This window comes from Marmota monax, unplaced genomic scaffold (genome assembly GCF_021218885.2).
Source record: "Marmota monax isolate L192 unplaced genomic scaffold, Marmota_monax_Labrador192_F-V1.1 WCK01_AAM20220418_F8-fsc00192, whole genome shotgun sequence".
NCBI classification, from domain to species: Eukaryota; Metazoa; Chordata; class Mammalia; order Rodentia; family Sciuridae; genus Marmota; species Marmota monax.
This window is the reverse complement of record NW_026693786.1, coordinates 1,589,699-1,617,311: the sequence shown is the minus strand read 5'-3', so window position 1 is coordinate 1,617,311 and position 27,613 is coordinate 1,589,699. Positions and strand designations below refer to the sequence as shown.

Sequence of the window (27,613 nt, the reverse complement as noted above, 5' to 3'; positions counted from 1 at the left end):
AAAGGGAAAGGATATGGTCAATACAAGTAAGGTTTTAAGGAAGAGGTAGGACTTCCTTAAATGTGATTAGGGTGGAAAACATTAACATAGATGCTAAGAGGACACTTCAAGTAAGAGGTACAATGTGAATGTGATAAGAAGACTAAAGAGGCCACCCATTCTGAAGCACATGGTAGGCATTGTGCATTGTGAGCAGTAGTCTTCAGAGATGTAAGATAAAACCTCATGGTGGAGGGCTTTGTAGACTTGATGAAGGAAATAGCTATTAAAGTTAAGGTCGTGAGTTAATATTGATATAATGAAAGATAAATTTGAGAAATATTACTCAGGTACTGATAAGCATGATGAGTTACAATTTGGATAGATAAGACCTAAAAAGAGTAGCAGGAAGTCCAGTGTGTGTCGTAATAGATTCATGAGTAGTTGTAACACTAAAAATGGAGAGGAGGGATCAAAGCTAAGAGACATTTTAAATAACTGGACATAGTCCCACCAACTAGAGAGATCTGGAAGTCGTTGGTAGTTATAGAAATTATGGCAGATAAACCCATGAAAGGTGAAGGAGAAAATCAAAGGAGAGAATAAAATTAGAGAAAGTAAAAATTGGGAATCATATAAGCAGTATTGGCATGCATCTATGTGGACAAGGAAATGAATGATGAAAGAAAAATTCAGAGGTTCAAAGATAGAACATTAGCAAACACTCATATTTCATGGTAGGTATGAAAAATAATATAAATGAGAGATCATTGCCTTATTTTATAGATTAAAAAATAACTGAGTCTGGTTTATGATTTATGTAAGGTCATGAAGTTGTCACAGCACAGTGCAAGTTCTTCCAGACTCCACATTGCATCCTTTTCTCTACTCTTCCCAATCTTTGAGAACCACTGGCTAGAAAGAAATGTAAATATGCTGTCATAGTCACTTTACATAGAATCAAGGGTTTATTAGGAACCTAGAATGTTAAAGAAATGGAGGAGATCTAGGACAAACAGGAAAAAAAAACAAGGCAAGCGTCAGCATTCAAGAAGACTAAAATGATATCATCCTTGATTCAAGTACTCACCCATTGAATAATGGTGAAATCACTACTGCATAGGCAGCAAAAGCAGGTGGGATGGGGAAGTAGTATAAGTGCAGATGGCAAAAAAGAGAGGGTGAATTGACTTCCTAGATTGTTCATTTGTCTTTTGTTATGAAGAACCTTATTTTATTTTAAGTATCTGCATTTTCTCAATTTGGTTCTTACCAGGTGAGCCTACCTATGCAGCCTTACCTTAATCTTACCCTGGGAGTAAAACAATGAAGGAAATTGGTAATCATGTTTTTCAGCACAAATATCAATGTCTGAAAGCACATGATTTTAATTCAAATAACTGCATGGTGGAAATGTTTTGTGCCAAATAAAATTGTGACTTGCAATGGAAAAAAAGTAAAAAAAATCCATTTAGCAGAATCCTAAAAATCAGTTCTGGAAAGGTTCATTTTTGCCAACCACACCTAAAAATATTGAGACAACCAACCATTTTCAAGGAGTAAGCATCAAAAAGATTAACATCACTTCTCAGAAGCAGCAAGGCAAAGAAATTTGTTATACTTCCAGAATTGTCTTTTCCTCTGTCAATTGCCTTCTTGGTAGAAATGTTGGATAGGTGAGATGAGTTGCATCCTTAAGCACTTTCTGCCTCTGTTTCCCTTTGTTGTACAAATATGAGTTATTCTCTATGTCCATCACTGAAGACCTGGTCACTACAGCTGTTTTCTGTTCAGATTCAATAGCAAGAATACTATGAGGCTGGGATTCCAGACAACACAGAATATTGTGCCTACCATGGGATCATGATTCAAAGGAAAAACATTCTCAAAAATATTTTTACTTTTCCACTATTCCTAGAAGAAAGCAGCCTTGTGTTTGGAATTTTCCTAGTTAACTCACTGGCATGAGGGTTTATTAACCTGCCATGGCAACGGTAACCCACCCTGACTGCTTGGCCCTGAGTCTTCAGAGATCTCCCAGTTATGGAAGTACTCTGGATGACACACTAATTTCATAAAAGAAAATATACCAGGCAGAAACTGTAGGGGATGACCACTGTCAATTTTTTTTTATCTCCAAGTGCCAAGTACATTATTATGCTGAGTGTATGAAGAAAGTGATTATCCATGCATTAAGCTGCTGATTCAGAGTGTATTTTGCTCTTCCAAAAAGCTGGAGGTCAGAAACAAAAACATTTGTACCACAAATGATGTTACTTGTTAATCTGGGGACTCTTATTTTCTAGAAACCTCACTCCTTTTTAGAAATATACCAACACCTAAAGTACTATAATAGCTATCTCAATTATGTCCAATGGAATAACAGCAAGATAGGGTAATTTTGTGAGTAGGGAGACCCAAAACATTCCATTAAAGTCAGATGATGTTGAGCTGTCATCACAGCTATTTAAGTCAAATACCAGTCATTATTATGGATCAGATAATGCTGATAAATAAAGTAATCTTAGTTCATAGTATAGAAGGCTGATTGCTCTTGGAATGTGAATAGCTGGACTGTTTACAAATGCTCCCATGTAGAACACCAGTCTGTAAATATTTGTAGATATTTGCTGTCTCCAGAGTAGATAAGAAGAAAAAAATGCCATTGAATGAATAGCTACCCAAATGAGACACGGGGGCATTTGATCACTGTCTTATTCTATTTTCTGTTGCTATAAGAAAATAATTGAGGGTAAGTACTTTATAAACAAAAGAGGTTTATTTGACTCAAAATTCTGATGGCTGGAGGGTCCAAACATCATGACAACAGCATTCTGGCAAAGCCCCACTAGCTCCATCACAACATGGTAGAGAAACATAAAAGGAAGTGGCCACATGTAGAAGGGGCCAAACACATGGCGTGGTCTTGCTTTATAATAACCTGCTTTTATAAGAACTAACCAGGTAGTGATAACTACAATATTGCCTTCTGAGTGTGGCACCCCCCAATGACCTAATCAGCTTCCACCAGGCACTGTCTCTTAAAGGGTTACCACCTCAACACTGCCACACCAAGGATCAAGCTTCTAACACATGAACTTTTCAGGAAGAGACTCAAACCATATCCAAATCATAGCACTCACCTTTATTTTTCAATCTTACAGATTATCCAGAAGTCTCATCATCTCTTGCAGTGGAAACAGAAACGTAGCAGTTTTCTCATTTCTGAATCTCTCAAACAGGTCAGTATTTCTAGGGAAGCACATTCAGGGCCACCAGACTGCTAAGAAGTAGCCTTTGGAACATAACTACAAAAGGAATAATTCTCATTCTGGTAAACAGAATGTTAAATTCTTCAATCTCATTGTGCACATAAGCAGATGTTCTACACATAATTTCTCTGTGCAGTGTACTGAAAAAGACTCCTTTATTCCCTACAAACTCACACTTATGTCACTTGTGCTAAAAGACCCCAGGGGATACTGAAACAGCCAAACATTCCATTCAGGTTATCTACTTTCATACTGTGAATTATAAACCTTGTCACGGTGCATTCCAGGCCTCTGAAATGATATGGGTTACAAATAGGTTCCTTTTGCCTGACTCCATTATGTCAGTTAATAACCTACTCTTACCCACTAACAGGCAAAAAGCATCCTCCCTACACTCCAACCCTCCTAAAATGCTACTAATCTGTAATCAGTGGCAGGCAGCTTTACACACAGGATTCTCTTTAGCCTAGTGAAAAGCTAAACAGACTTCTCTTTGCAGCACTCACAGGTAAATAAACCAAGTGGAATTTAATATTAAAAGGAGATTTTTAGTTATAGAAATACCATGAAGCTCAAAACTCTAATCTGGTAAAATTTCCAATTCTTTTCTCAAGAAAAAGTTATCAATTATTCAGAAGGCTGTCAATCTGCCTGTGGGTTCTGAGGTCTCAATTCTGTCCCTTACAGAAGGTCAGCTATATACAAGTAAAGATACTGTATAAGACTTTGTATATGCCGGTCATTTTGCTGTGTACTTTGTATGTGTTATCTCATTTAATCCTCATGTTAACTCTGTGAGGCAAATATTACTATTCCCATTTTACTTATGAGAAAAATGAGGTGCAGAGAGGTGTTAAACTACTTATCTGAGATTACATGCTAATAAGTAGCTCACCTAGGATTCCAACCCAGGGCTGACTTCAAATTGTGCTCTTTTCATGATGGCATTACATTTAAAAATCTGACTTGGGCTACTTACTCTCCATCTTCACACATAATCAAAGGTTAAAGGGGCTGGGGTTGTAACTGAGTAATAGAGCACTTGCCTTGCATGTGTGAGGAACTGGGTTCGATCCTCAGCACCACATAAAAATAAATAAAGGTATTATGTCCATATACAACGAAAAAAATTTTAAAGGTTAAAGCCAGGCATGATGGTGCACACCTGTAATCCCAGTGACATGGGAGGCTGAGGCAAGAGGATTGCAAGTTCAAGGCCAGCCTCAGCAATTTTTCAAGGCCCTAAGCAACCTGGAGACCCTACCTCTAAATAAATAAATAGGGCTAGGGATATGCTCAGTGGTAAAGCACCTCTGGGTTCAATCCCTGGTAGCAAATAATAATGATAATAATAATATTAAAAAGAAGGAAGAATTCCATCTACTTTCTTATCCACAGCCTAGATGAAATGTTTAATATTTAGCTAAGATAATTCATATGCTAGTAGTATCTAGATTTCAGTTATCTATGGTGCTCATCTCTCTTCTTTTCTGATTTTTGTATGTTATCAAGGTATTCTACAAAACCCTACATAAGGGTTAGAGAGTTGTCTTTTTAATATTTTATTTTTTTTCAGTTGTAGATGTACACAAATACCTTTATTTATTTATTTATTTTTATGTGGTGCTGAGGATCGAACCCAGGGCATCGCAGTGCTAGGAAAGCGCTCTACCGCTGAGCCACAACCCCAGCCCGAGAGAGAGTTGTCTTTCTTGTAGGAATTCTTAAAGCTTTCAATATGCTACTGAATTTTGTGACTCACCAACAGGAGGTTGTAATATTCACTTGAACTAATTTGACTGTTGGATCCTTCCCTTTGTGCAAATCATGGACATTTTTCTTTATTGCAGTATTTGTCAGGACTTTTAACATGCTACAGAACATTGTGAGTCCCCCAAAGTGGAACAAATTGTTTCCCAAACTCATATTACTATATAACACGTGTTTTCAGAACACCTTCAGTGAATATTGAACTATGAAATATATTTTTATATGTTTCATACCTTTTCCATGGCAATTTGTCCAATTAACTGAACCAATTAGTTTATAGAAAAAAACACAAAGTTATGTTCTGATAATAAAAAAAGAGTGTTTGGGCACACCGGAGGGAAGAATTGGAGCATTTTAAAACTTATCAAGAAATGGAGAATTTTTTTTTAAATGTTGGACTGGAAGTGTATAGCTCAGTTAGTAGAGTGCTTGCCTTGCATGTGCAAGGCCATAGGTTCAATCCCCAGCACCACAAATAATAATAATTATTATAATAAAAATAAAAACAAAATATATAAATAATTATTACAGTGATATTTATAAAAACTCCAAACTAAAACAACTTTAATGTCTATGAACAGAACAGGTGAATAGTTATATATGTTCAAATTATTAAATGTCTATATATTTTCCTTTATTTTATTTTGAAACATATTTTAGTTAAAGAATGAAGGATAGAATGATGATTTACATATGTGCTTGCCATTTAGAGTTAACAAACGCTGACTTTATTTTCATTTTGTCTCAAATTTTTGTGTATAAAAAGAAATTATTGCCATATTTTTACACAAAAAATGCACTGATTCTAGATGATTTTTTTTCAAAATGAAAAGGCAAACTCATAAAAACATTTGCAGAATATACAGTGCACAAAATTAAACATCCATAAATTAGAAAGCTCTTGTAAATCAGTAAGCAATGTTAGAAAATGGACAAAACATATGAAAAATCAGTAACATATGAATTAAAATGAAGATGAGTGAAAATTGTTCAACTTCACCATAAAAGAATACAAATTAAAATAACGTAAAATAGCAATTTTTGTCTATTAAATCAGCCAGTACTTACAAATTGTGGTACCTAGTATTGGCAAAGACATGTTGAAATAGATGTTATTTTACACTGCTGATGTAAGTTTAAATACATAGATCATTTTTTTAGAGTAATTTGGTGACATGTATAAAAGCCTTAAATTGTTCTTACAATTTTATCTAGTAACTAATTCCATTTTAGGAATGTATTTTATGCTTTTATTTGTGCATTCTAGTTATACATAATAGTTGAGTTCATTTTGGCATAATCATACATGTGTGAAATTTATTTTTTTTTAATTTTTTATTGTTGGTTGTTCAAAACATTACATAGTTCCTGATATATCATATTTCACACTTTGATTCAAGTGGGTTATGAGCTTCCATTTTTACCCCATATATAGATTGCAGAATCACATCAGTTACACATCCATTGATTTACATATTGCCATACTAGTGTCTGTTGTGTTCTGCTGCCTTTCCTATCCTCTACTATCCCCCCTCCCCTCCCCTCCCCTCTTCTCTCTCTGCCCCCTCTACTGACATTCATTTGTCCCCCTTGTATTATTTTTCCCTTTCCCCTCACTTCCTCTTGTATGTACTTTTGTATAACTCTGAGGGTCTCCTTCCATTTCCATGCAATTTCCCTTCTCTCTCCCTTTCCCTCCCACCTCTCATCCCTGTTTAATGTTAATCTTCTTCTCATGCTCTTCGACCCTACTCTGTTCTTAGTTACTCTCCTTATATCAAAGAAGACATTTGGCATTTGTTTTTTAGGGATTGGCTAGCTTCACTTACAATAATCTGCTCTAATGCCATCCATTTCCCTGTAAATTCTATGATTTTGTCATTTTTTAATGCAGAGTAATACTCCATTGTGTATAAATGCCACATTTTTTTTATCCATTCATCTATTGAAGGGCATCTAGGTTGGTTCCACAGTCTTGCTATTGTGAATTGTGCTACTATGAACATCGATGTAGCAGTGTCCCTGTAGCATGCTCTTTTTAGGTCTTTAGGGAATAGACCGAGAAGGGGAATAGCTGGGTCAAATGGTGGCTCCATTCCCAGCTTTCCAAGAAATCTCCATACTGCTTTCCAAATTGGCTGCACCAATTTGCAGTCCCACCAGCAATGTACAAGTGTACCCTTTTCCCCACATACTCGCCAGCACTTGTTGTTGTTTGACTTCATAATGGCTGCCAATCTTACTGGAGTGAGATGGTATCTTAGGGTGGTTTTGATTTGCATTCCTCTGACTGCTAGAGATGGTGAGCATTTTTTCATGTACTTGTTGATTGATTGTATGTCCTCCTCTGAGAAGTGTCTGTTCAAGTCCTTGGCCCATTTGTTGATTGGGTTGTTTGTTCTCTTATTGTCTAATTTTTTGAGTTCTTTGTATACTCTGGATATTAGGGCTCTATCTGAAGTGTGAGGAGTAAAGATTTGTTCCCAGGATGTAGGCTCTCTATTTACCTCTCTTATTGTTTCTTTTGCTGAGAAAAAACTTTTTAGTTTGAGTAAGTCCCAATTGTTGATTCTAGTTATTAACTTTTGTGCTATGGGTGTCCTATTGAGGAATTTGGAGCCCAACCCCACAGTATGTAGATCGTAGCCAACTTTTTCTTCTATCAGACGGCGTGTCTCTGATTTGATATCAAGCTCCTTGATCCATTTTGAATTAACTTTTGTGCATGGCGAGAGAAAGGGATTCAGTTTCATTTTGTTGCATATGGATTTCCAGTTTTCCCAGCACCATTTGTTGAAGATGCTATCCTTCCTCCATTGCATGCTTTTAGCCCCTTTATCAAATATAAGATAGTTGTAGTTTTGTGGATTGGTTTCTGTGTCCTCTATTCTGTACCATTGGTCCACCCGCCTGTTTTGGTACCAGTACCATGCTGTTTTTGTTACTATTGCTCTGTAGTATAGTTTGAAGTCTGGTATCGCTATACCGCCTGATTCACACTTCCTGCTTAGCATTGTTTTTGCTATTCTGGGTCGTTTATTTTTCCATATGAATTTCATGATTGCTTTCTCTATTTCTACAAGAAATGCCGTTGGGATTTTGATTGGCATTGCATTAAACCTATAGAGAACTTTTGGTAATATCGCCATTTTGATGATGTTAGTTCTGCCTATCCATGAACAGGGTATATTTTTCCATCTTCTAAGATCTTCTTCTATTTCTCTCTTTAGGGTTCTGTAGTTTTCATTGTATAAGTCTTTCACCTCTTTTGTTAGGTTGATTCCCAAGTATTTTATTTTTTTTGAAGATATTTTGAATGGAGTGGTTGTCCTCATTTCCATTTCAGAGGATTTGTCGCTGATATACAGGAATGCCTTTGATTTATGCGTGTTGATTTTATATCCTGCCACTTTGCTGAATTCATTTATTAGCTCTAATAGTTTCTTTGTAGACCCTTTTGGTCTGCTAGGTATAGAATCATGTCATCTGCAAATAGTGATAATTTAAGTTCTTCTTTTCCTATTTTTATGCCTTTAATTTCTTTCGTCTGTCTAATTGCTCTGGCCAGTGTTTCGAGAACTATGTTGAAGAGAAGTGGAGAGAGAGGGCATCCCTGTCTTGTTCCAGATTTTAGAGGGAATGCCTTCAATTTTTCTCCATTCAGAATGATGCTAGCCTGAGGCTTAGCATAGACTGCTTTTACAATATTGAGGTATGTTCCTGTTATCCCTAGTTTTTCTAGAGTTTTGAACATAAAGGGATGCTGTACTTTGTCGAATGCTTTTTCCGCATCTATCGAGATGATCATATGATTCTTATTTTTAAGTCTATTGATGTGGTGAATAACATTTATTGATTTCCGTATATTGAACCAGCCTTGCATCCCAGGGATGAATCCTACTTGATCATGGTGCACAATTTTTTTGATATGTTTTTGTATCCGATTCGCCAGAATTTTATTGAGGATTTTTGCATCTAGGTTCATTAGAGATAGTGGTCTGTAGTTTTCTTTCTTTGAAGTGTCTTTGTCTGGTTTAGGTATCAGGGTGATGTTGGCCTCGTAGAATGAATTTGGAAGTTCTCCCTCTTTTTCTATTTCCTGAAGTAGCTTGAAAAGTATTGGTATTAGTTCCTCTTTAAAGGTTTTGTAAAACTCTGCTGTATACCCATCCGGTCCTGGGCTTTTCTTAGTTGGTAATCTTTTGATGGTTTCTTCTATTTCCTCAATTGATATTGGTCTGTTTAGGTTGTCTATATCCTCCTGACTCAATCTGGGCAGATCATATGACTTAAGAAATTTATCTATGCCTTCACTATCTTCTAATGTATTGGAGTATAAGGATTCAAAATAATTTTTGATTATCTTCTGTATTTCTGAAGTGTCTGTTGTGATATTGCCTTTTTCATCCCGTATGCTAGTAATTTGAGTTCTCTCTCTTCTTCTCTTTGCTAGCATGGCTAAGGGTCTGTCAATTTTGTTTTTTTTTTTCAAAGAACCAACTTTTAGTTTTGTCAATTTTTCAATTGTTTCTTTTGTTTCAATTTCATTAATTTCAGCTCTGATTTTAATTATTTCTTGCCTTCTACTTCTTTTGCTGTTGTTTTGCTCTTCTTTTTCTAGGATTTTGAGATGAAGTATGAGATCATTTATTTGTTGGTTTTTTCTTTTTTTAAGGAATGAACTCCACGCAATGAATTTTCCTCTTAGAACTGCTTTCAATGTGTCCCATAGATTCCGATATGTTGTGTCTGTGTTTTCATTTATCTCTAAGAATTTTTTAATTTCCTCCTTGATGTCTTCTATAACCCATTGATCATTCAGTAACCTATTGTTCATTCTCCAAGTGATGTATGCTTTTTCCTTCCTTCTTTTATCGTTGATTTTCAGTTTCATTCCATTATGATCAGATAAGATGCATGGTATTATCTCTACTCCTTTATATTGTCTAAGAGTTGCCCTGTGACATAATATGTGATCTATTTTTGAGAAGGATCCATGTGCTGCTGAGAAAAAAGTGTAACTGCTTGATGTTGGGTAGTATATTCTATATATGTCAATTAAGTCTAGGTTATTAATTGTGTTATTAAGTTCTAAAGTTTCCTTTTTCAACTTTTGTTTGGAAGATCTGTCCAGTGGTGAGAGAGGTGTGTTGAAGTCTCCCATGATTATTGTATGGTGGTCTATTAGACTCTTGAACTTGAGAAGAGTTTGTTTGATGAACATAGCTGCACCATTGTTTGGGGCATATATATTTATGATTGTTATGTCTTGTTGGTGTATGGTTCCCTTGAGCAGTATGTAGTGTCCCTCTTTATCCCTTTTGATTAACTTTGGCTTGAAATCTATTTTATTTGATATGAGTATGGACACACCTGCTTGTTTCCGAAGTCCATATGAGTGATATGATTTTTCCCAACCTTTCACCTTCAGCCTATGTATGTCTTTTCCTATCAAATGCGTCTCCTGTAGGCAGCATATTGTTGGGTCTTGTTTTGTGATCCATTCTACTAGCCTGTGTCTCTTAATTCGTGAGTTTAAGCCATTAACATTTAGGGTTATTATTGAGATATGGGTTGTTCTTCCAGCCATATTTGTTTATTTATGTACTAAACATGGATTGTTTTCCTCTTTGATTATTTTCCCCCCCTTTACTGTCCTACCTCCCACTGTTGGTTTTCATTGTTATTTTCCATTTCCTCTTCCTCTAATGTTTTGCCGAGGATGTTTTGAAGTGATGGTTTTCTAGCTGCGAATTCTTTTAACTTTTGTTTATCGTGGAAGGTTTTAATTTCATCTTCCATCCTGAAGCTTAATTTCACTGGAAACACAATTCTTGGTTGGAACCCATTTTCTTTCAGTGTTTGAAATATGTTATTCCAGGATCTTCTAGCTTTCAGAGTCTGTGTTGAAAGATCAGCTGTTATCCTGATTGGCTTACCCCTAAATGTAATCTGCTTCCTTTCTCTTGTAGCTTTTAAAATTCTCTCCTTATTCTGTATGTTGGGCATCTTCATTATAATGTGTCTAGGTGTGGGTCTCTTATGATTTTGCACATTCGGCGTCCTGTAGGCTTCTAGGATTTGGGATTCTGTCTCATTCTTCAAGTCTGGGAAGTTTTCTCGTATTATTTCATTGAATAGATTGCTCATTCCTTTGGTTTGAAACTCTGTCCCTTCCTGTATCCCAATGACTCTTAAATTTGGTCTCTTGATGTTATCCCATATTTCTTGGATGTTCTGCTCATGGTTTCTTAACAGTCTTGCTGAGCTGTCTATGTTCTTTTCAAGTTGAAATACTTTATCTTCATTGTCTGATGTTCTATCTTCTAAGTGTTCTACTCTGCTGGTAGTATTCTCAATTGAGTTTTTAAGTTGGTTTATTGCTTCCTGCATTTCTAGGATTTCTGTTTGTTTGTTTTTTATAACCTCTATCTCCCTGTATAGTTGATCTTTTGCTTCTTGGATTTGTTTATGTAATTCATTGTTGAAGTGATCTTTCATTGTCTGATTTTGCTGTCTGATGTCTTCCTTGAGACTCCAGATCACCTGAAGCATGTATATCCTGAATTCTTTATCTGACATTCCATCTGCTGCAGCTATTACCTCTTCTAATGTTGAGTTGACCTGCATTGCTTGTGGTCCTTTCTTTCCTTGTCTCTTCATACTGTTCGCGTTCCTTTCTACTTGGTGAAACTGTTGTGCTATTGAATTTTCCCCCTATATATTTATATTGGTCTTGTATAGTTGCAAAGTCTCCCTCGCAGGTGCGGGCGGCGGTTCTGCCCCTCCTCCAATTGGGGCAATGTGCCTACCACGTCGGCAGGCCGCTGGGCCTGCTCTGCTGGTCGGTAGCAGGTCCACCTACCTTGCAGGCGCGGGCGGCGGCTCTGTCCCTCTGCGGGCCGCTAGGCTTGTTCTGTTGGTGGTCGCAGTTCTGCCTACCTTGCAGGAGAGGGGGGGGTGGCGGCTCTACCCTTCCTCAGGCCACTGGGCCTCTTCTGTCTGTCGGTTGCAGGTCTGGCCTGTTCTGTTGGTGGTCACAGTTCCGTCTACCTTGCAGGCGCGGGGGGAGGGGGCGGCTCTGCCTCTCAGCAGGCCACTGCGCCTGTTCTGCCGGTGGGTCGCAGGACCGCCTACCTTGCAGGAGTGGTTGGCAGCTCTGCCCCTCCGCAGGCCACTGGGTCTTTTCTGTCGGTGGTCACAGTTCCTCCTACCTGGCAGGCGCGGGGGGTGGGGGGCGGCTCTGCCCCTCAGCAGGCCGCTGGGCCTGTTCTGTGGGTGGTCACAGTTCCGTCTACCTTGCCGGCGCAGGGGGAGGGGGCGGCTCTGCCTCTCAGCAGGCCGCTCTCCTGTTCTGCCGGTGGGTCGCAGGCCCGCCTACCTGCAGGAGTGATTGGAAGCTCTGCCCCTCCGCGGGCAACTGGGCCTTTTCTGTCGGTGGTCACAGTTCCGCCTACCTGGCAGGCGCGGGGGGTGGGGGGCGGCTCTGCCCCTCAGCAGGCTGCTGGGCCTGTTCTGTGGGTGGTCACAGTTCCGTCTACCTTGCCGCGGGGGGAGGGGGCGGCTCTGCCTCTCAGCAGGCCGCTGCTCCTCTTCTGCCGGTGGGTCCCAGGCCCGCCTACCTTGCAGGAGTGGTTGGCAGCTCTGCCCCTCCGCGGGCCACTGGGCCTTTTCTGTTGGTGGTCACAGTTCCGCCTACCTGGCAGGCGCGGGGGGTGGGGGGCGGCTCTGCCCCTCAGCAGGCCACTGGGCCTGTTCTCTAGCTCACATGTGTGAAATTTAATTTGCTCCATTTAAGTCCCAGGTGCCTCCTTTTTCCAACACCTCCTCCCTCCCCCAATTCCCCTTCCTCTGCTAATGGTCTTCCTTCTATTTATTTATCTATTTGTTTTAATTGGTGCTTTATAGATATACATAAAAGTGGAATTCACTGTGCTATATTTATACATTCACAGAGCATAATTCGTCTAATTCATTTTAGGAATGTATTTTAATGAAATAATCTGAGCTCTGCACAATTATTTATCATCAATTTATTATAATGGTAGAAATTTTGAAGCAAAACTAAGTATCTAGCAATAGAGGAATGGTGAAATATATTGGTACATCATTCTGAAGAAAAATTGTGTGACTATTAAAATAATTATTTAAAGAATAATTAATAAGACTATGAAAAAGCTGTGTGAATGCAGCTTAATTTCATTTTTACATGGTGTTACAAATTGAACCCAGGATCTTGCACATGCTACCACGAACTCCACCCCAACCCCAAATTCAAAAGTATAATTTTACCCAGGCCTAGGTGGTACATTCATGTCATCCCAGCAACTTGGGAGACCAAGGCAAGAGAATCACAAGTTTGAGGTCAGCCTCAGCAACTTGTAAGACCCTGTCTCAAAATAAGAAGTCAAAAAGGACTGGGAATGTAGCTCAGTGGTAGAACATGCCTGAGTTCAATCCCCAGTACCAAATAAATAAATAAATAGTGATATTTTTTGTCAGTTTTATTGAGATATAATTCTCATACTATATAATTTGAACATTTATAATTCAGTTCCTTTTAGTATATTCACCATAACAAAAATCAATTTTAGAACATTTCTTACCCCAAAAAGAATCCCCATACAAATAAGCAGCCACTCCCCATTCTCACCATTCCCACCCCTAAGCAGTTGCTAGTCTACTTTCTATCACTATGGATTTGCCTATTTTGTACACTTCATATAAATAGTAACATAAAATAAGTGGTGTTGGGGAGAAAACATTCATAAGTCAAATATCTGATGAGACTTGAATGCAGAACATATGAATAACACATACAATTCAATAATTAAAGGAAAATAACCCAATTTTTAAACTGGACAAAGAACTTAAACAGATATTTTGCCAAAGAAGATATACAAATGAACAAACAACCACTAAACACAAGAAAAAATGTTCAGCATCATTCGCCATTAGGGAAACGGAAATTAAAACCACAATGAGATATCAATTAACATCCACTTGGTGTAGTTACAATGAAAAAGATAGATGAAAACAATTTTGGTGAGGATGTGAAGAAGTCAAAACCCTGATACATTGCTGCTGGGAAAGTAAAATGGTGTAGTCATTCTTGAAAACATTTTGGCAGTTCCTTGAGATGTTAAACATATAATTACCAAATGACCCAATAATTCTATTCCTAGGGCTAGGGATATAGCTCAATTGGTAGAGTGCTTGCCTCACATGCACAAGGCCCTGGGTTCAATCCCCAGCACCACACACAAAAAAAAACCTCCTAGATATATAACCAAGAAAAATGAAAACATACATCCACAGAAATTTTTATATAAATATTCATAAGATTATTCATTTTGTTCAAAAAGTAGAAACAACCCAAGTGTCCATCTACTGATAAGTAGATAAATAAAATGAGATATACCCATACGATGAAATATATTTGGCAACAAAAAAAAAAAATACAGGTTCCAACAGGAATGTGCCTTGAAAACTTTATAAAATTACATTTTAATTTAAAACTTTTAAATATAAAATACATCTATATATATAGAAAACCATTGACAGGAAATATGCCAAAAATATAAGTAAAGACAAAATTTTGATATGAGTTACCTACATCTTCATCAAGCCTAGGCATTTCAAATTCTCTTGCTAATATTCTTATGCCACTAAATTCATTGCCCTAGTCAGCAAAAACCCAAATTCCAGATTCAATCCATCTGTCTCTCTTCTCCACTCCTACACCCAGGCTGTTGAAAACTACCACAAAAAATGCATTATAAATATTGATTGCTACTGATTGCAAATATCATGACTGAGATTACAGATGTGTGGCCTCTAGCCTCAACTGACCTGATAAGTCTTCGTTATTTACCTACTTAGGTAATTCTTAACTACTTATTATTTAAATACTATATAACCACAGGTGGTACTTCTGTTCTCCATTAGCCATAGCTTCATCTATTCTTTCATATTATTCTTCTCCTGTATTATAATGAAAGTCCTAACATATGCAATAATGCTAGTTAAAGAAATAAAAGATATTCCAGTTGGAAAGAAAGAAGTTATATATCTTTGTTTGCAGATGACATGATTGTATATGTAGATAATTCAAAGAATCTACAAAACTACTATAACTAATAAGTGAGCTTAGCAAATTTACAGCACACAAGACCAACACTCAAATATCTATTATGTTTTTATATATTAGCAATTTACAGCTGTGAATCTAAGATTAAAAACACAGTACTCCAAAAAAGTTAAATAACTAGACATAAATATAACAAATCTTATATAGGATCTGCATGCTAAAATCTACAAAACACTAATGAAAGAAACCAAAGAAGACCCAAATAAATGGAAAGACATACCATATTCATGAGCGAGAAGACTCAAATAGTTTTCAGTTGTTAGTTGGGCACAAAGGTGTACACCTGTAGTCCCAACTACTTGGAAGGTTGAGGCCAGAGAATGGCTTGAACCTATGAGTTTGACAGTAGCCCAGAAAATATTGTGAAACTCCATCTCAAAAATAAAAGAGAGATTAATTCTCTCCAAATTGACATGAAGATCTAATTAGATCCCAATTAAAATTCTAGCAAGGTTTTTTATAAGTATGGACAAACCTATTCTAAAATGTATATGGAAAAGCAAAAGAACTAGAATAGTCAAAACAATTCTAAAGAAGAAAAACAAGGGCTAGGGTTGTGGCTCAGTGATATAGCACTTGCCTAGCACATGTGAGGCACTGGGTTTGATCCCCAGAACCACATAAAAATAAATTTAAAAATAAACAAAATAAAGGTATTAAAAATGACACTGTGTTAAAAAAAAAAAAAAAGAAAAGAAAAACAACTGTGGAGCCAACCTAGATGCCCTTCAGTAGATGTTTGGATAAAAACATGTGGCATATATACACACACTGGAATTTTACTCAGCGATAAAAGAAAATAAAATCATGACATTTGCAGGTAAATGGATGCAGTTGGAGAAGATAATGCAAAGTGAAGTTAGCTAATCCAAAAAAAAAAAAACAAATGTCAAATGTTTTCTCTGATATAAGGAGGCTGACTCATACTGGGGTAGGGAGGAGGAGCATGGGAGGAATAGACAAATTCTAGATGGGGCAGAGGGATGGGAGGGAAAGGGAGGGGGCAGGGGATTAGCAAGGATGGAGGAATGTGATAGACATCATTATCCAAAATACATGTATGAAGACACAAATGGGTGTCAATTTGTCAATTGTATACTTTATATCCAACCAGAGATATAAAAAATTGTGCTGTATATGTGTAATAAGAATTGTAGTGCATTCCACTGTCATTTTTTTTTAAAAAAAAAATCAATTAAAAAAAAGAAAAACAAAACCAGAGAACTCAAAACTATTCAATTTAGACATATTATAAAGCTACAGGACTCAAAACAGTGTGACATTGGCAAAAGTTTAGGCCCATAAACTAATGGAACAGAATAAAATACAGAAATAGACCCACATAAAGAAGGTCAATTGGTTTTTACACAAATGTGTAATGTCAGTTCATTTGAGAATATACAATCATTTCAAAAGATGGTATTGGAAAAACTGGACATCCTCACACAAAATACACCTCAACATATACAGAAATTAATGCAAAATGGATCATGAACCTAAATAGAAGTGTAAAACTAAACTCTCAGAAGAAAACGGGAGAAAATCTTCTTCACTTTGAGTTAGGCAAAAAGGATTTAGGTATGACAATAAAAGGAAAAAATTACAAATTGGACTTCAACAAAATTAAAAACATTTGTTGTATGAAAAACACTAGTAAGGAAATAAAAATATAAGTCATTAACTGGAAGAAAATATTTGCAAAAGACGTATATGATAAAAACACTATATCCATAATATGTTAAGTGCTCTAAAACTCATTATATATAAGTAAGAAAATCCAACATAATAAAAATGCACAAAGTGTTTAAATGCACATTTCATCAGAGAAGATATACAAATGGCAAATAAGCACAAGAAAAGATGCTCAACATCATTGGCTATTAGGAAATGCAAATTAAAACCATAAGAAAATTCTATTACACCCATACCAGAATGAGAAAAAAATTTAAATATTGCAATAATACCAATGCTAATAGGGACGCAGAAAAATTCAATCTCATGCATTACTATTGGGAATGCAAAATTGTGAAGTTATTCTGAAAATCAATTTGGCAGTTTCTTGTAAAATTAAACACTATATGACTCAGTAATCCTATTACTAAATATTTCCCCTAAAGAAGTGAAACCGTATATTTACAGAAAAGTTTGCATATGAATATTGATAGCACCTATACTCACAAAAGTCTAAAGCTGGAAAACAAGTCTTTTTGAGTGGGTAAACAAACTATACTACACAGCAATAAAAAAGAATGAACTATTAATGCTTACAACAACATAGATGAATCTCAAATGCATTATGCTAAGTGAAAAAAAAACTCAGTCTCAAAAGGCTACAATACTGCATGATTCCATTCATATGACATTTTGGAAAAGGCAAAAATATAGGGAGAGAAAACACGTCAGTGGTTGCCAGGGTTAGGAGTGAGGGGAGGCTCTGCATTCTGTGATGACAGTTACAAGATTCTATGCATGTGTAAAAGTTCACAGAATTGTAGACCAAACAAAAGTTAATTTTATTGCATTTAAAATTTAAAATTAAAAAATTAAATCAGGATGGGTGGTATAGCTCAGTACTAGAGCATTTGCCTGACAAGAAAGAGGCCCTAGGTTTGATCCCAGCACTGCATAAAAAAAGAAAAAAAGAAAAAACCTTCTCTCCCATTACACTCAAACTTCTTATACCCTCCTTCCTCCCCTCTACCATCAGAAATCTCCTAAAACAATGTCGTCCCGAACTTTGTAGGCTTTCTCCTGACCATCACATAAATCTACTTATTCCTTTTGTCATTTCTTGGCTAAAGACTGTATATATACTGATTACTGAATATGCATCTCCAGCCCAGAACTCTCTCCTGAGCTCCAGATCTGAATAACCTTACTCCCTCCAAAAACAAAAAATCAATTTCCCATTTTTGTTCTCTCTGCTTCACCTCATCCCTTCTCTGATTAATCACCAAGGTGCATTGATTACAATTTCTAAATATTTCTGGAAGCTGTGCACTTTCCTCTATTTTAATTATCATGACCGCTAGATCATATGTCACCTGTATTACTTCAATAGCCTCTTCACTGCTCTGTCTCCAGTCTTGTCCCCTTCTAGTCCATTCTTTGAGCTTTTCACCATTGTAGTTATAATACAATCTTTTTAGTAGCTTTTCTTACTGGTCTTTGAATAGTCTGAACTCTTTAACATGGTTTACAACTCCTTTCATGATCCAGCCCATACTCCTCTCTCCAGGCTTATCTCTCATTATTCTCAACCTTGAAGTTTCCTCTCCACCAGTCCTATCCTCAAACTATATGCTTAAACCATACTGTACTTTGTTCAGTCTCTCAAACATGCCCCTACTATTTTGCATGACTGCGATTCTTTCTTGACAACTCCCACATTTTCCACCCCAGCTCTACTTCAGCTGGCTAAATAATATTTATCCTCTGGTTTCACATTCCACATCACTTATTTAGGATATCACTGAGTAACTCCCACAACTAAACTATATATCCCTTCTGGATGCTATCATAATACTGTTACAAGAGACTTTTGTTTTGTGTTGTAATAGTCTATTTGCCTATCTGCTGTCCACAATGAATTGTACACTCCTTGAAGGCAATGATTATGTCTTGTTGACATTTTAGTATCAGCTAAATGCCTGGCATGGGGTAAGTATTCAGTAAACATTTACTGGATTAATGGATGAGGAGAGAAGATGGGCAACAGTCTATAAGATTAGAGGTCACTATTCTTCTTTTTCTCTTTCTATATTTTCCACGTATTCTATGATGAAGTGTATTGCTTTTATAACCAGAAAATAATAATATGCTTGAATTAATTCTAAAAGTATATTAAGGATACTTGAAAAAGAAAAAAACTATGAAAAAAATCATGTATAACCCTACCACCTAAAGATAACTTGTTAACATTTTTTTGTATCCTTTCCAGTATTTTCTATGGAGATATTTATATATGAGGGATTGAATCTGGGGTTGCTTAACTACTGATTTACATTCCCAGTCCTTTTATTTTTTTAATTTTGAGACAAAGTTGCTTGGAGCCTCACTAAGTTGCTGAGGCTAGCCTCAAACTTGTGATCCTCTTGCTTTAGACTTCCAAGTTGGTGGGGGTGCACTTCCACCCCTGGCTCTATGGATATATTTTAAACATTGAGACCATATTGTGTTCTGTTTTGAATTCTGTTGTTTTCAGTTACACCAAAAGTAATTTTTCAGTTATATCAAGCAACAATTTTTATTTAACCATTTCTCTGCTGTCCAACATTGAGGTTTTATTTAATTTTTATTTATTTTATTTTATTTAATTTTCCAGTATTATGATAAGACAGAACAGAAATCTGTTCCCCTCATTTATAACCATTTCTGTAAGATAGGATCCTAGAAGCAAATTTATGTTATGAACTTTTTAAGACTCAGTGTATATGGTTGAATTGTTTTCCAGAAAACTTATACTAAAAATAGCTACTTGAGGATATCCTATATTCTATTCCTTTAGTCTGATTTTATTATGTTAATTTTACAGATGAGAAAACTAAGGTCCATTTACACAATTTATCTAGAGTCACCAACTTAACAAGTGAGAAAGCTAGAATTCTAATTTGGAACTGCTCAATTTCAAAGCTCATGTTATTTCCTTGTAGATTTCAAAAATAAGCATTTTGAATTAACAAATTATTACATATTTTCTAAAGAAAATATGAAAAAATCCAAGTAGACAGTAGAGAATATAAAAATATGTTACCCATGAGTCAACCACTTACAATTTAGTGAATTTTCTCAGACTTTTATTCCACATCCAATTTGGGGGTTAAATAACTCTAATTTATGTATTTAATTTTGCATTTCATCCTTTTCAATTTACATTTTCCAGTACATTCCATATTCTTCATAAACATAATTTTAACAGTTACATATTATTGTTAAATGGGTGTTTCCATGTGAAATTTTACTGTTGTTCAGCTCACCTATGAATTTCTTCTTTTTATTCCCAGGACTCACCATCTCTCATGAGGCTTACAGAGTTCAATATTGGGAACCATTCTCAAAATAAGCCACCATGTTGGATTTAAAGCTTCACAGTTTGAAAGCATTCCATCAAATACTTGCTGTGCAGATGTTTCAGGACTTTACAAATTATTTAATTTACTGACTGCTCTGCAGTTGGTAACAATAACTTCAAGCCAGTTTTTCTTCCTTTCCTATCCTCTCCCAATTGACGAAAGCCTAAATATAAGATATATATCTTTACATTCATCTTGTCAGGTAAAAGGGAATTCAGATGCCTTCTTTGGAATCCTTAATTCCCCCAGAAAAACTATTAGTTATATCTACAAGGGTCTTTTTGGTATTGGGGGCAATCAGCATACATTGGCTGCTTGGTGCATGTGCCTTTATAAACATGTATATGTGCAGCATATCTATACAAAATTCTGCTCTAAAGTTGTAAAATTCAAGGTTTAAAAAGCCTGAGGATTTATTAATCATGCCTTTTCCCTAAATAGCAATTTCAATATTTGCTGAGCTTTGAATCATCCATATATCAAATGTCTCAAATTTGAGAGGGAGATTCAATACACTATGATCAAGGTCCTCAAATTGAGAATCAAACAATAATATAAAACCTGTTCTCTGTCACAGAGGTTCCTGGAAGCACCACAGCTAATAGAAAAGATCAGATCAGATCAGATTAGATCAGATCAGACTTCCACTTTATGAAACATAAGAATTAGTGTTTTAAAGAGTGTTAATGTCAGGCTATGGTAAAATTCTCCAATTACTTTTATTCATTTCTCTGTTCTCTAGTTTTATTTTAGCTTTTATAAAGTACTGTGATGATGAAAGAAAAATTATAAGCAGCCTAAGTTATGGGCCATCGGTTTTGTAAAGGGTTTTAGGGTGATTTTCAGGTTTAATTACAATACTGTTCAAAGGGTGAAGTTTCACAGCTGACATTAGCCTGAGGATTAACTAAAGATCTGTATTTTCACAGCAGGGGTTAATGTACAGATAGTGATAACTGAACAGTAATATGTCAATCCCCTTTTTTTAAAGCCTCAGTGGTAGCTCAGCCATTAAGATAGTTTATATCCATTTCCCCATTTATTTATAATCAGCCTTTCTTTCAGTCCTAGTGCCTGAATCAATGAGTATGGACACTAATGCTGCTTCTTTATAATAATAATACCTAAGAGTATTGATGTTTTTCATTTTTCAACCAGCACTCTAGTGTCCAGCTGCTGACAATAAAAGCCCCAACTCTTATAGAGATCAGTGGGAGTTAGAGGCATCTTACAGATATCAAGGAATTGAGCTCCTTGTGGGATGGTTAAGTTCACTAAATTATCCTCCCTGAAATCTTTTTCAGTTAAAAAATAGAGTTGCCTATTACAAATAAATCAGTGTTGAGGCACTAATGCAACTGAGACAGTGAGCAATTCAGCTACATAAAGCAATGACAGAACCTGTTAATTTGGACCCCCTCTGTAATTTTGACCAAAATGAGATTTTTAGCATAAAATAAATGGATTGTGGTCAGTGTTTCATTTGAGAATACTAGGCAGTATTAAATCTATTTGGGCCAGGGGCCAGGGTCTGTTTCTTAAACTCAGAAGCTATGAAGCAGCCCAGAAGACTATGCACGCTAGATTTCATGATGAGATCTTACATGTTCAGATGGGAAGGTTTTTCCCTTTCCGCTCTTCTAGAACACTTTTATTGCTTAGGTTTCTCTTGAAAGCTTATTGGGCCATCCACATGGTTTTATGATGGACAAGTTTGCCTTCTATTCCTATACAAATGTAATATTAAATGGAGTACAGTGGGCCTCAAAGCAATCTTCCCCTTTCCTGTCTGTCATCTTCTGCCAAGAGTTTAGGCAGAGCAGCTACTTTCTATGATTTAGAGTCAGGAAAGGCAACAAGAACTTCTTTGAAGCATTGATTGTATTAGCACTCAGCTCTCACAGAAATCAGGTCACAAAAGACAGTAAACTACAGGGAACCTCTGGAAGGGTAAAGCTCAGGGGAGCTATAATGCAAAACTGACTATTTAATGTCTTCAGAAGGCCAAATGATTCAGGGTTTTACCTGAAGGCTTGAGAAAAAAAGAAACCTTATTCCTATGTTAGCACCTTGATCCCACTAGTTCATAGACTCTGATATTATCCCTATTTGTAGATCATAAGGGTATTGATTACTGTACTTAGTCAAATATCTGGTTGATTATTGATCAAGAAGACAGTTTTTTGTTTAATAATTAGCACATGCTGACCTTGCTCCTTTGCTTTCTTTCCTTGGAGTCCTGCCCAATATCCTCTGTGGGATCTCATTTTCCAATTTCTGGTACTCTTCTCCCCCATTTGCAAAATGAAGATACACATTGTTAAGATCCTACAGCCAAAAGGTGCTATGTTAACTTCCTAGTGCTCTTATATGTCTTTAATTGTAGGACTGGAATGAAAAGTTTAACCATGACAGTATTTCTAAGCAAACCAAGATGCTCCATTCTTTCTTCTTTACTTTCATTGCTGATTTTTTATTGCATAGCTTAGAGAATTTTGTTAATGTTCTTCCATTTGTTCAACAATGTCTTTGGAAAGAGAATGTAAATTATTGTTCCACAATAGGGGAAAATAAATGTAAAATAGATGAAATGCTTCCCAAAAGCACATGGATGTGCTCATAGTCATCATGTCCAATACACAGAGTGATTTGGCTTCGTAGCACTGAAATCACCATGGAACAGCTTAGAGCAATTAGGACAGAAGTACATTCCAGAAGAGTTGCACTTTGTCCGAAATCTTAAGTAAGCAATTTATATAACTCCTATTTTCTAATGCACTATGTGCCTCTTTCCCCCATTGGCCCCATGTGACATGGCATCAGCCAGTGTCATAATCTCCTATGGCATCCATAAGGCCCAGTTTCAGGGCTGCTTCGCCAGGGAAAATAATGTGCTCCCCCATGTTTATGCCAAATTACATGAAGTGTAGACATTGAGGTTAATGGAGATTTAAGCACATGCTAGCAGGTATGTTTTAAGAATATTGATTATACATTAATTTAATGTATACCTGAAATTTAACAAAGCCCCAATTCATAAGAATATGACAGTATCAAAGAGTTTCTCTTTCATCTCCAATCATACATATCTACATAAACACGTACACACACACACACACACACACTCACACTCACACTCACACTCACTCCTTCCAAAGCAGGCTGCCTGGTCATCAGGAGCAAATACCTTAAAAGAGTGATTGTACTTCTAAAAACATGTCTAATAATCACAGAAAGTAAAGAACATTTCATATATACATTCTAAAACCTCACTTTCACAGTGGCTGAGACTCAGTTGGTGTAAAAGACAAGTTCTATGCAGAGGCACAGAGAATATCTAACAAGATTGTCAGACCCTTTCACAAGTCCCATGTTCTCAGAAAATTCATGAGCTCCATCCAATCAGTAGGAAATGGTTGATGAGGCATGGTACATCCAAATTTAACCATAGCTGCAATGTGCCATATTAAACTGTAGTCTTTTGCATGTGACTATTATGTAATATAATAATGAATGGGTGGCTCCTAATAGCATGAAACCCACGACTTGTTTACTTCCCCAAAAGGGCTAGAGCTGTGTCCTGCACAGTGTTCAAAATCATTAAATGTGTTCTTTGGAGCAGCCTGGTACACAGCCATCAGCAGAATGAGTTAAAACATACAATGGATTCAATATATCAGGAAATAGATTCTTAGTAGGGAGTGGCATTAAAAGGAAAAAAACAATAAGATAAGATGCATTCAAGGAATAATTGCTTTCACCCTGCTGGCTAAATCAGCAAAGGAACACAGCAGGAAAGCTGGGACTGGGTCTTGGTAATATGTGAAATGTATTGGAGAACCAGAAAAAGAAAGGCACTGGGGACCTCAGCAGTTAAGCTCAAGTTGCCAATTTGCTACAAATCCTTTTTTCCACCAATCTGTTCAAAGTGATTGTATATAGTATTCTTAAAACCATGTGTCTTGCTGCAGAAATACTGACAAATGCTGTCTAGCTTTATCCTCCTATGTCCTTATTAAAAGTATATGCATAAAATTTTTGTTTCTTTTCTATGTTATGGTTTTGTTAAACAACGTTGGCAAAGCCTGAAGTTTTAGACTGCTCCAATGGAAGCGTATACATCTCATGTCATGGTGTATAGTGAAGATTATTCACTCCCAGGCTGATTGGCATGTGTGGTATATAGACTCTTCTGTAACATCTCATCTTCTGAACACCCAGTCCCATGTGTTCAGTATTTCTCTCTTAGTTCCCACATGAATGTGAGTTGGAAAATTAACAGCAATGGCTTTTACATAGAAAGCTGACCAGTCTAATGACATTTAATCATATTCAGTCTCTGCACAGTCTCACACATTTTTGTCTTTCACTCTGTCATTGTTGAGAAGTAAAAAGAAAAAGAAGGAGTTGTTGTTTGGTATCTAAGGGTGATGTGAACTCTGGTTTGCTTTTTTTTGGGGGGGGGGTGCTACAAGGGATTGAATTTAGGGGCACTTGACCACTGAGCCACAACCCAAGCCCTATTTTGTATTTTATTTAGAGACAGGGTCTTACTGCATTGCTTATCGCCTCGCTTTTGCTGAGGCTGGCTTTGAACTCACAATCCTCCTGTCTCAGCCTCCCAAGCTGCTGGGATTACAGGTGTGCACTACTGTGCCTGGCTCTGGTTTGCTTTTTTTAATAAATACATATTATATATATTTTCAATTGTTGATAGAACTTCATTTAATTAATTTATTTATTTTTATGTGGTGCTGAGAATCGAACCCAGTGCCTCACACATGCCAGGCATGTGAGCTACCTCTGAGCCATAGCCCTAGCTCCTGGTTTGCTTTTATAACACCAAAAATTATGTTTACTATTTATGTAAATGCATGTCACCTGAAAAAACATACAATGATCCTGAGAAAAGAACATTCTGGCCCACTTGCCTCTAAATCATACATTACTCTCAGAGAAATATTTGAAAATACCCTCAGTAAGTAATCCCCAAATAAGGTTTCCTGCAAAAGATGTATTATTTGCACAAAAGTCCTTTACAGACAAAATGGAGAAATTCCCCCAATTAGCCAGCCAAGAAGGCAGAAGTCATTAGAAATGCAAAATATTGAAAACCAAAGTTTAGAAAAGTCATCTGTGACTATCTGACAAAATAATAATGGAGAACTTAAATCGCTTAAGAGAGACCAAACCCATAGAGGTCAGGCTTAACACAAAACCTAAAAGAAAATCTTTTATTCCAGTTAAGCTTATAAAAAAAAAGTGCTTACTTTGTCTTAGGTAGAAATCTCAAATATCTCTGTTGAACATCCTTTTTAATATATTCTACTGCATCAGCTACAAACAGCTTTAATTTGCATCACAAACACAATGTAAAAAAGACATTCCTATCATACTAGAAACAAAGAACAACTAATTTCTAGATTTTAAAAAAGGCATAAAAGAAAAAAAAAACCTTTGTATAATAATCTTATTTGAGTTAAAGTTACCAAGGAAATTCAAGGCATAGACATTTAAAAAGAAACTTTATAGATATTAAAAAGATATATGTATAAAGCCTTATACAGGAACATGTAAACATATTGACAAGCATTTTCTTCATGTTATAAGAAACAGAATTTTTCAAATCTAATTTTCTCACCATATGCGGTGACATTGAAAAACTAGTCAGTTTCTTTTCGAATATTAAAATATTCTCACACAGTAGCACATTTCAGTGTTTAGACTACCAACTCTAGAGGGGTGGAAATTTTATGATAAAAAAAAGTACATTTGGGGGCTGGGTATATGGCTCAGTTGTAGAGCATTTGCCTGGCATGTGCAAAGTCCTGGGCTAAATCCCCAATACCACCACCCCCCCCCAAAAAAAAAGTATATTTGAAAAATCTTTTTCCTCATAAGCCTTAAATGAAGTATTCAAATCAATTTTACAAATGAGCACAATCTCAAACCCTTATCCTGACAGTGCTCTAATATGTCTTGCTCTTGCATGTCTAGACTTTCAGTGAAAACAAAACAGTTCACTGTACAGGGAAAACAAAAGTTTTACTATTGGAACAATAGGAATGTAGGTTATAAATTAGTAAAAAAAAAAAAAGCCATTAAGTTATTCTTACCAATCTAAGTCACACCTGGACAATTAGAGTATGTGGTTCCAAGGGAACAAATACAAATACAAACCTGAAATTGCTTTTGAGTTACAAAAACTATATGTATGTATGTCAGACTACTGGATTCTGAGAGTTGAGGTTTCTATAAGATGTAAAAAATCAAGAGGGAGAAGCTGGAGTTGTAGCTCAGTGATAGAGCGCTTGCCTAGAAGATGTGAAGCACTGGGTTCAATTCTCAGCACCACATATAAATAAAATAAAGGTATGCGTCCATCTACTAGAAAAATATTTTTAGAAAAACAAAAAGGAGGGCTGGAGTTATGGCTCAGTGGTAGAGCACTTGCCTAGCATGTGTGAGGCACTGGGTTAGATCTCAGCACCACATATAAACAAATGAATAAAGGTATTTTTTTTAAAAAAGAGAATAGCAAGATGAGATAGGAAATAACATTGTTAACCTATTTTCCTTGATTGTCATTTCCTCTAAATTGTGAGCCTTCTATTTTTTAGATAAGTATTTCCTTTTTTATTTATTGTTTTTTTAATAAATGACAGTGGAATGCATTACAATTCTTATAAAATGTATACAGCACAATTTTTCATATCTCTGGTTGTATATAAAGTATGTTGACACCAGTTCATACATGTACTTTGGATAATGATGTCCATCACATTGCACCATCCTTGCTAATCTCCTGCCCCCTCCCTTTCCCTCCCACCCCTATTCCCTATCTGGAATTCATCTATTCTTCCCATGCTCCCCCTCCCTACCCCACCATGAGTCAGCCTCATTATATCAGAGAAAACATTCAGCATTTGTTTTTTGGGGATTGGCTAACTTCACTTAACATTATCTTCTCCAATGCCATCCATTTACCTGCAAATGCCATGATTTTATTCTCTTTTATTGCTGAGTAAAATTCCATTGTGTATATATGCCACATGTTTTTTTATCCATTCATCCACTAAAGGGCATCTAAGTTGGCTCCACAGTTTAGCTATTGTGAATTGTGCTGGTACCTTGCTCTTGGATAGGCAGAATTAATATTATCACAATGACCATACTACCAAAAGTACTATACATATTTAATGCAATTCTGATCAAAATCCCAATGGCATTCCTCATAGAAATAGAAAAAGCAATCATGAAATTCATCTGGAAAAATAAAAGACCCAGAATAGCTAAAACAATCTTCAGCAGAAAGAGTGAAGCAGGTGGCATCACTATACAGACCTTAAACTATATTACAGAGCAATAGT

The 27,613-nt window shown here is 36.3% G+C and overlaps 1 protein-coding gene across 1 annotated transcript in view; it reads left to right on the top strand.

Moving 5' to 3' along the window:
• The window catches only part of Zdhhc15 (zinc finger DHHC-type palmitoyltransferase 15), a 112,262-nt gene extending 87,980 nt beyond the window's left edge, over positions 1-24,282 (top strand). Inside the window, exons 11-12 of the mRNA XM_046462121.2 lie at positions 3,144-3,221; positions 20,175-24,282. Coding sequence (XP_046318077.1) covers positions 3,144-3,190 — 47 coding nt within the window. The 3' untranslated portion in view covers positions 3,191-3,221; positions 20,175-24,282. The remainder of the gene's footprint in view (positions 1-3,143; positions 3,222-20,174) is intronic.
• The last annotated feature ends 3,331 nt before the right edge of the window (positions 24,283-27,613 follow it).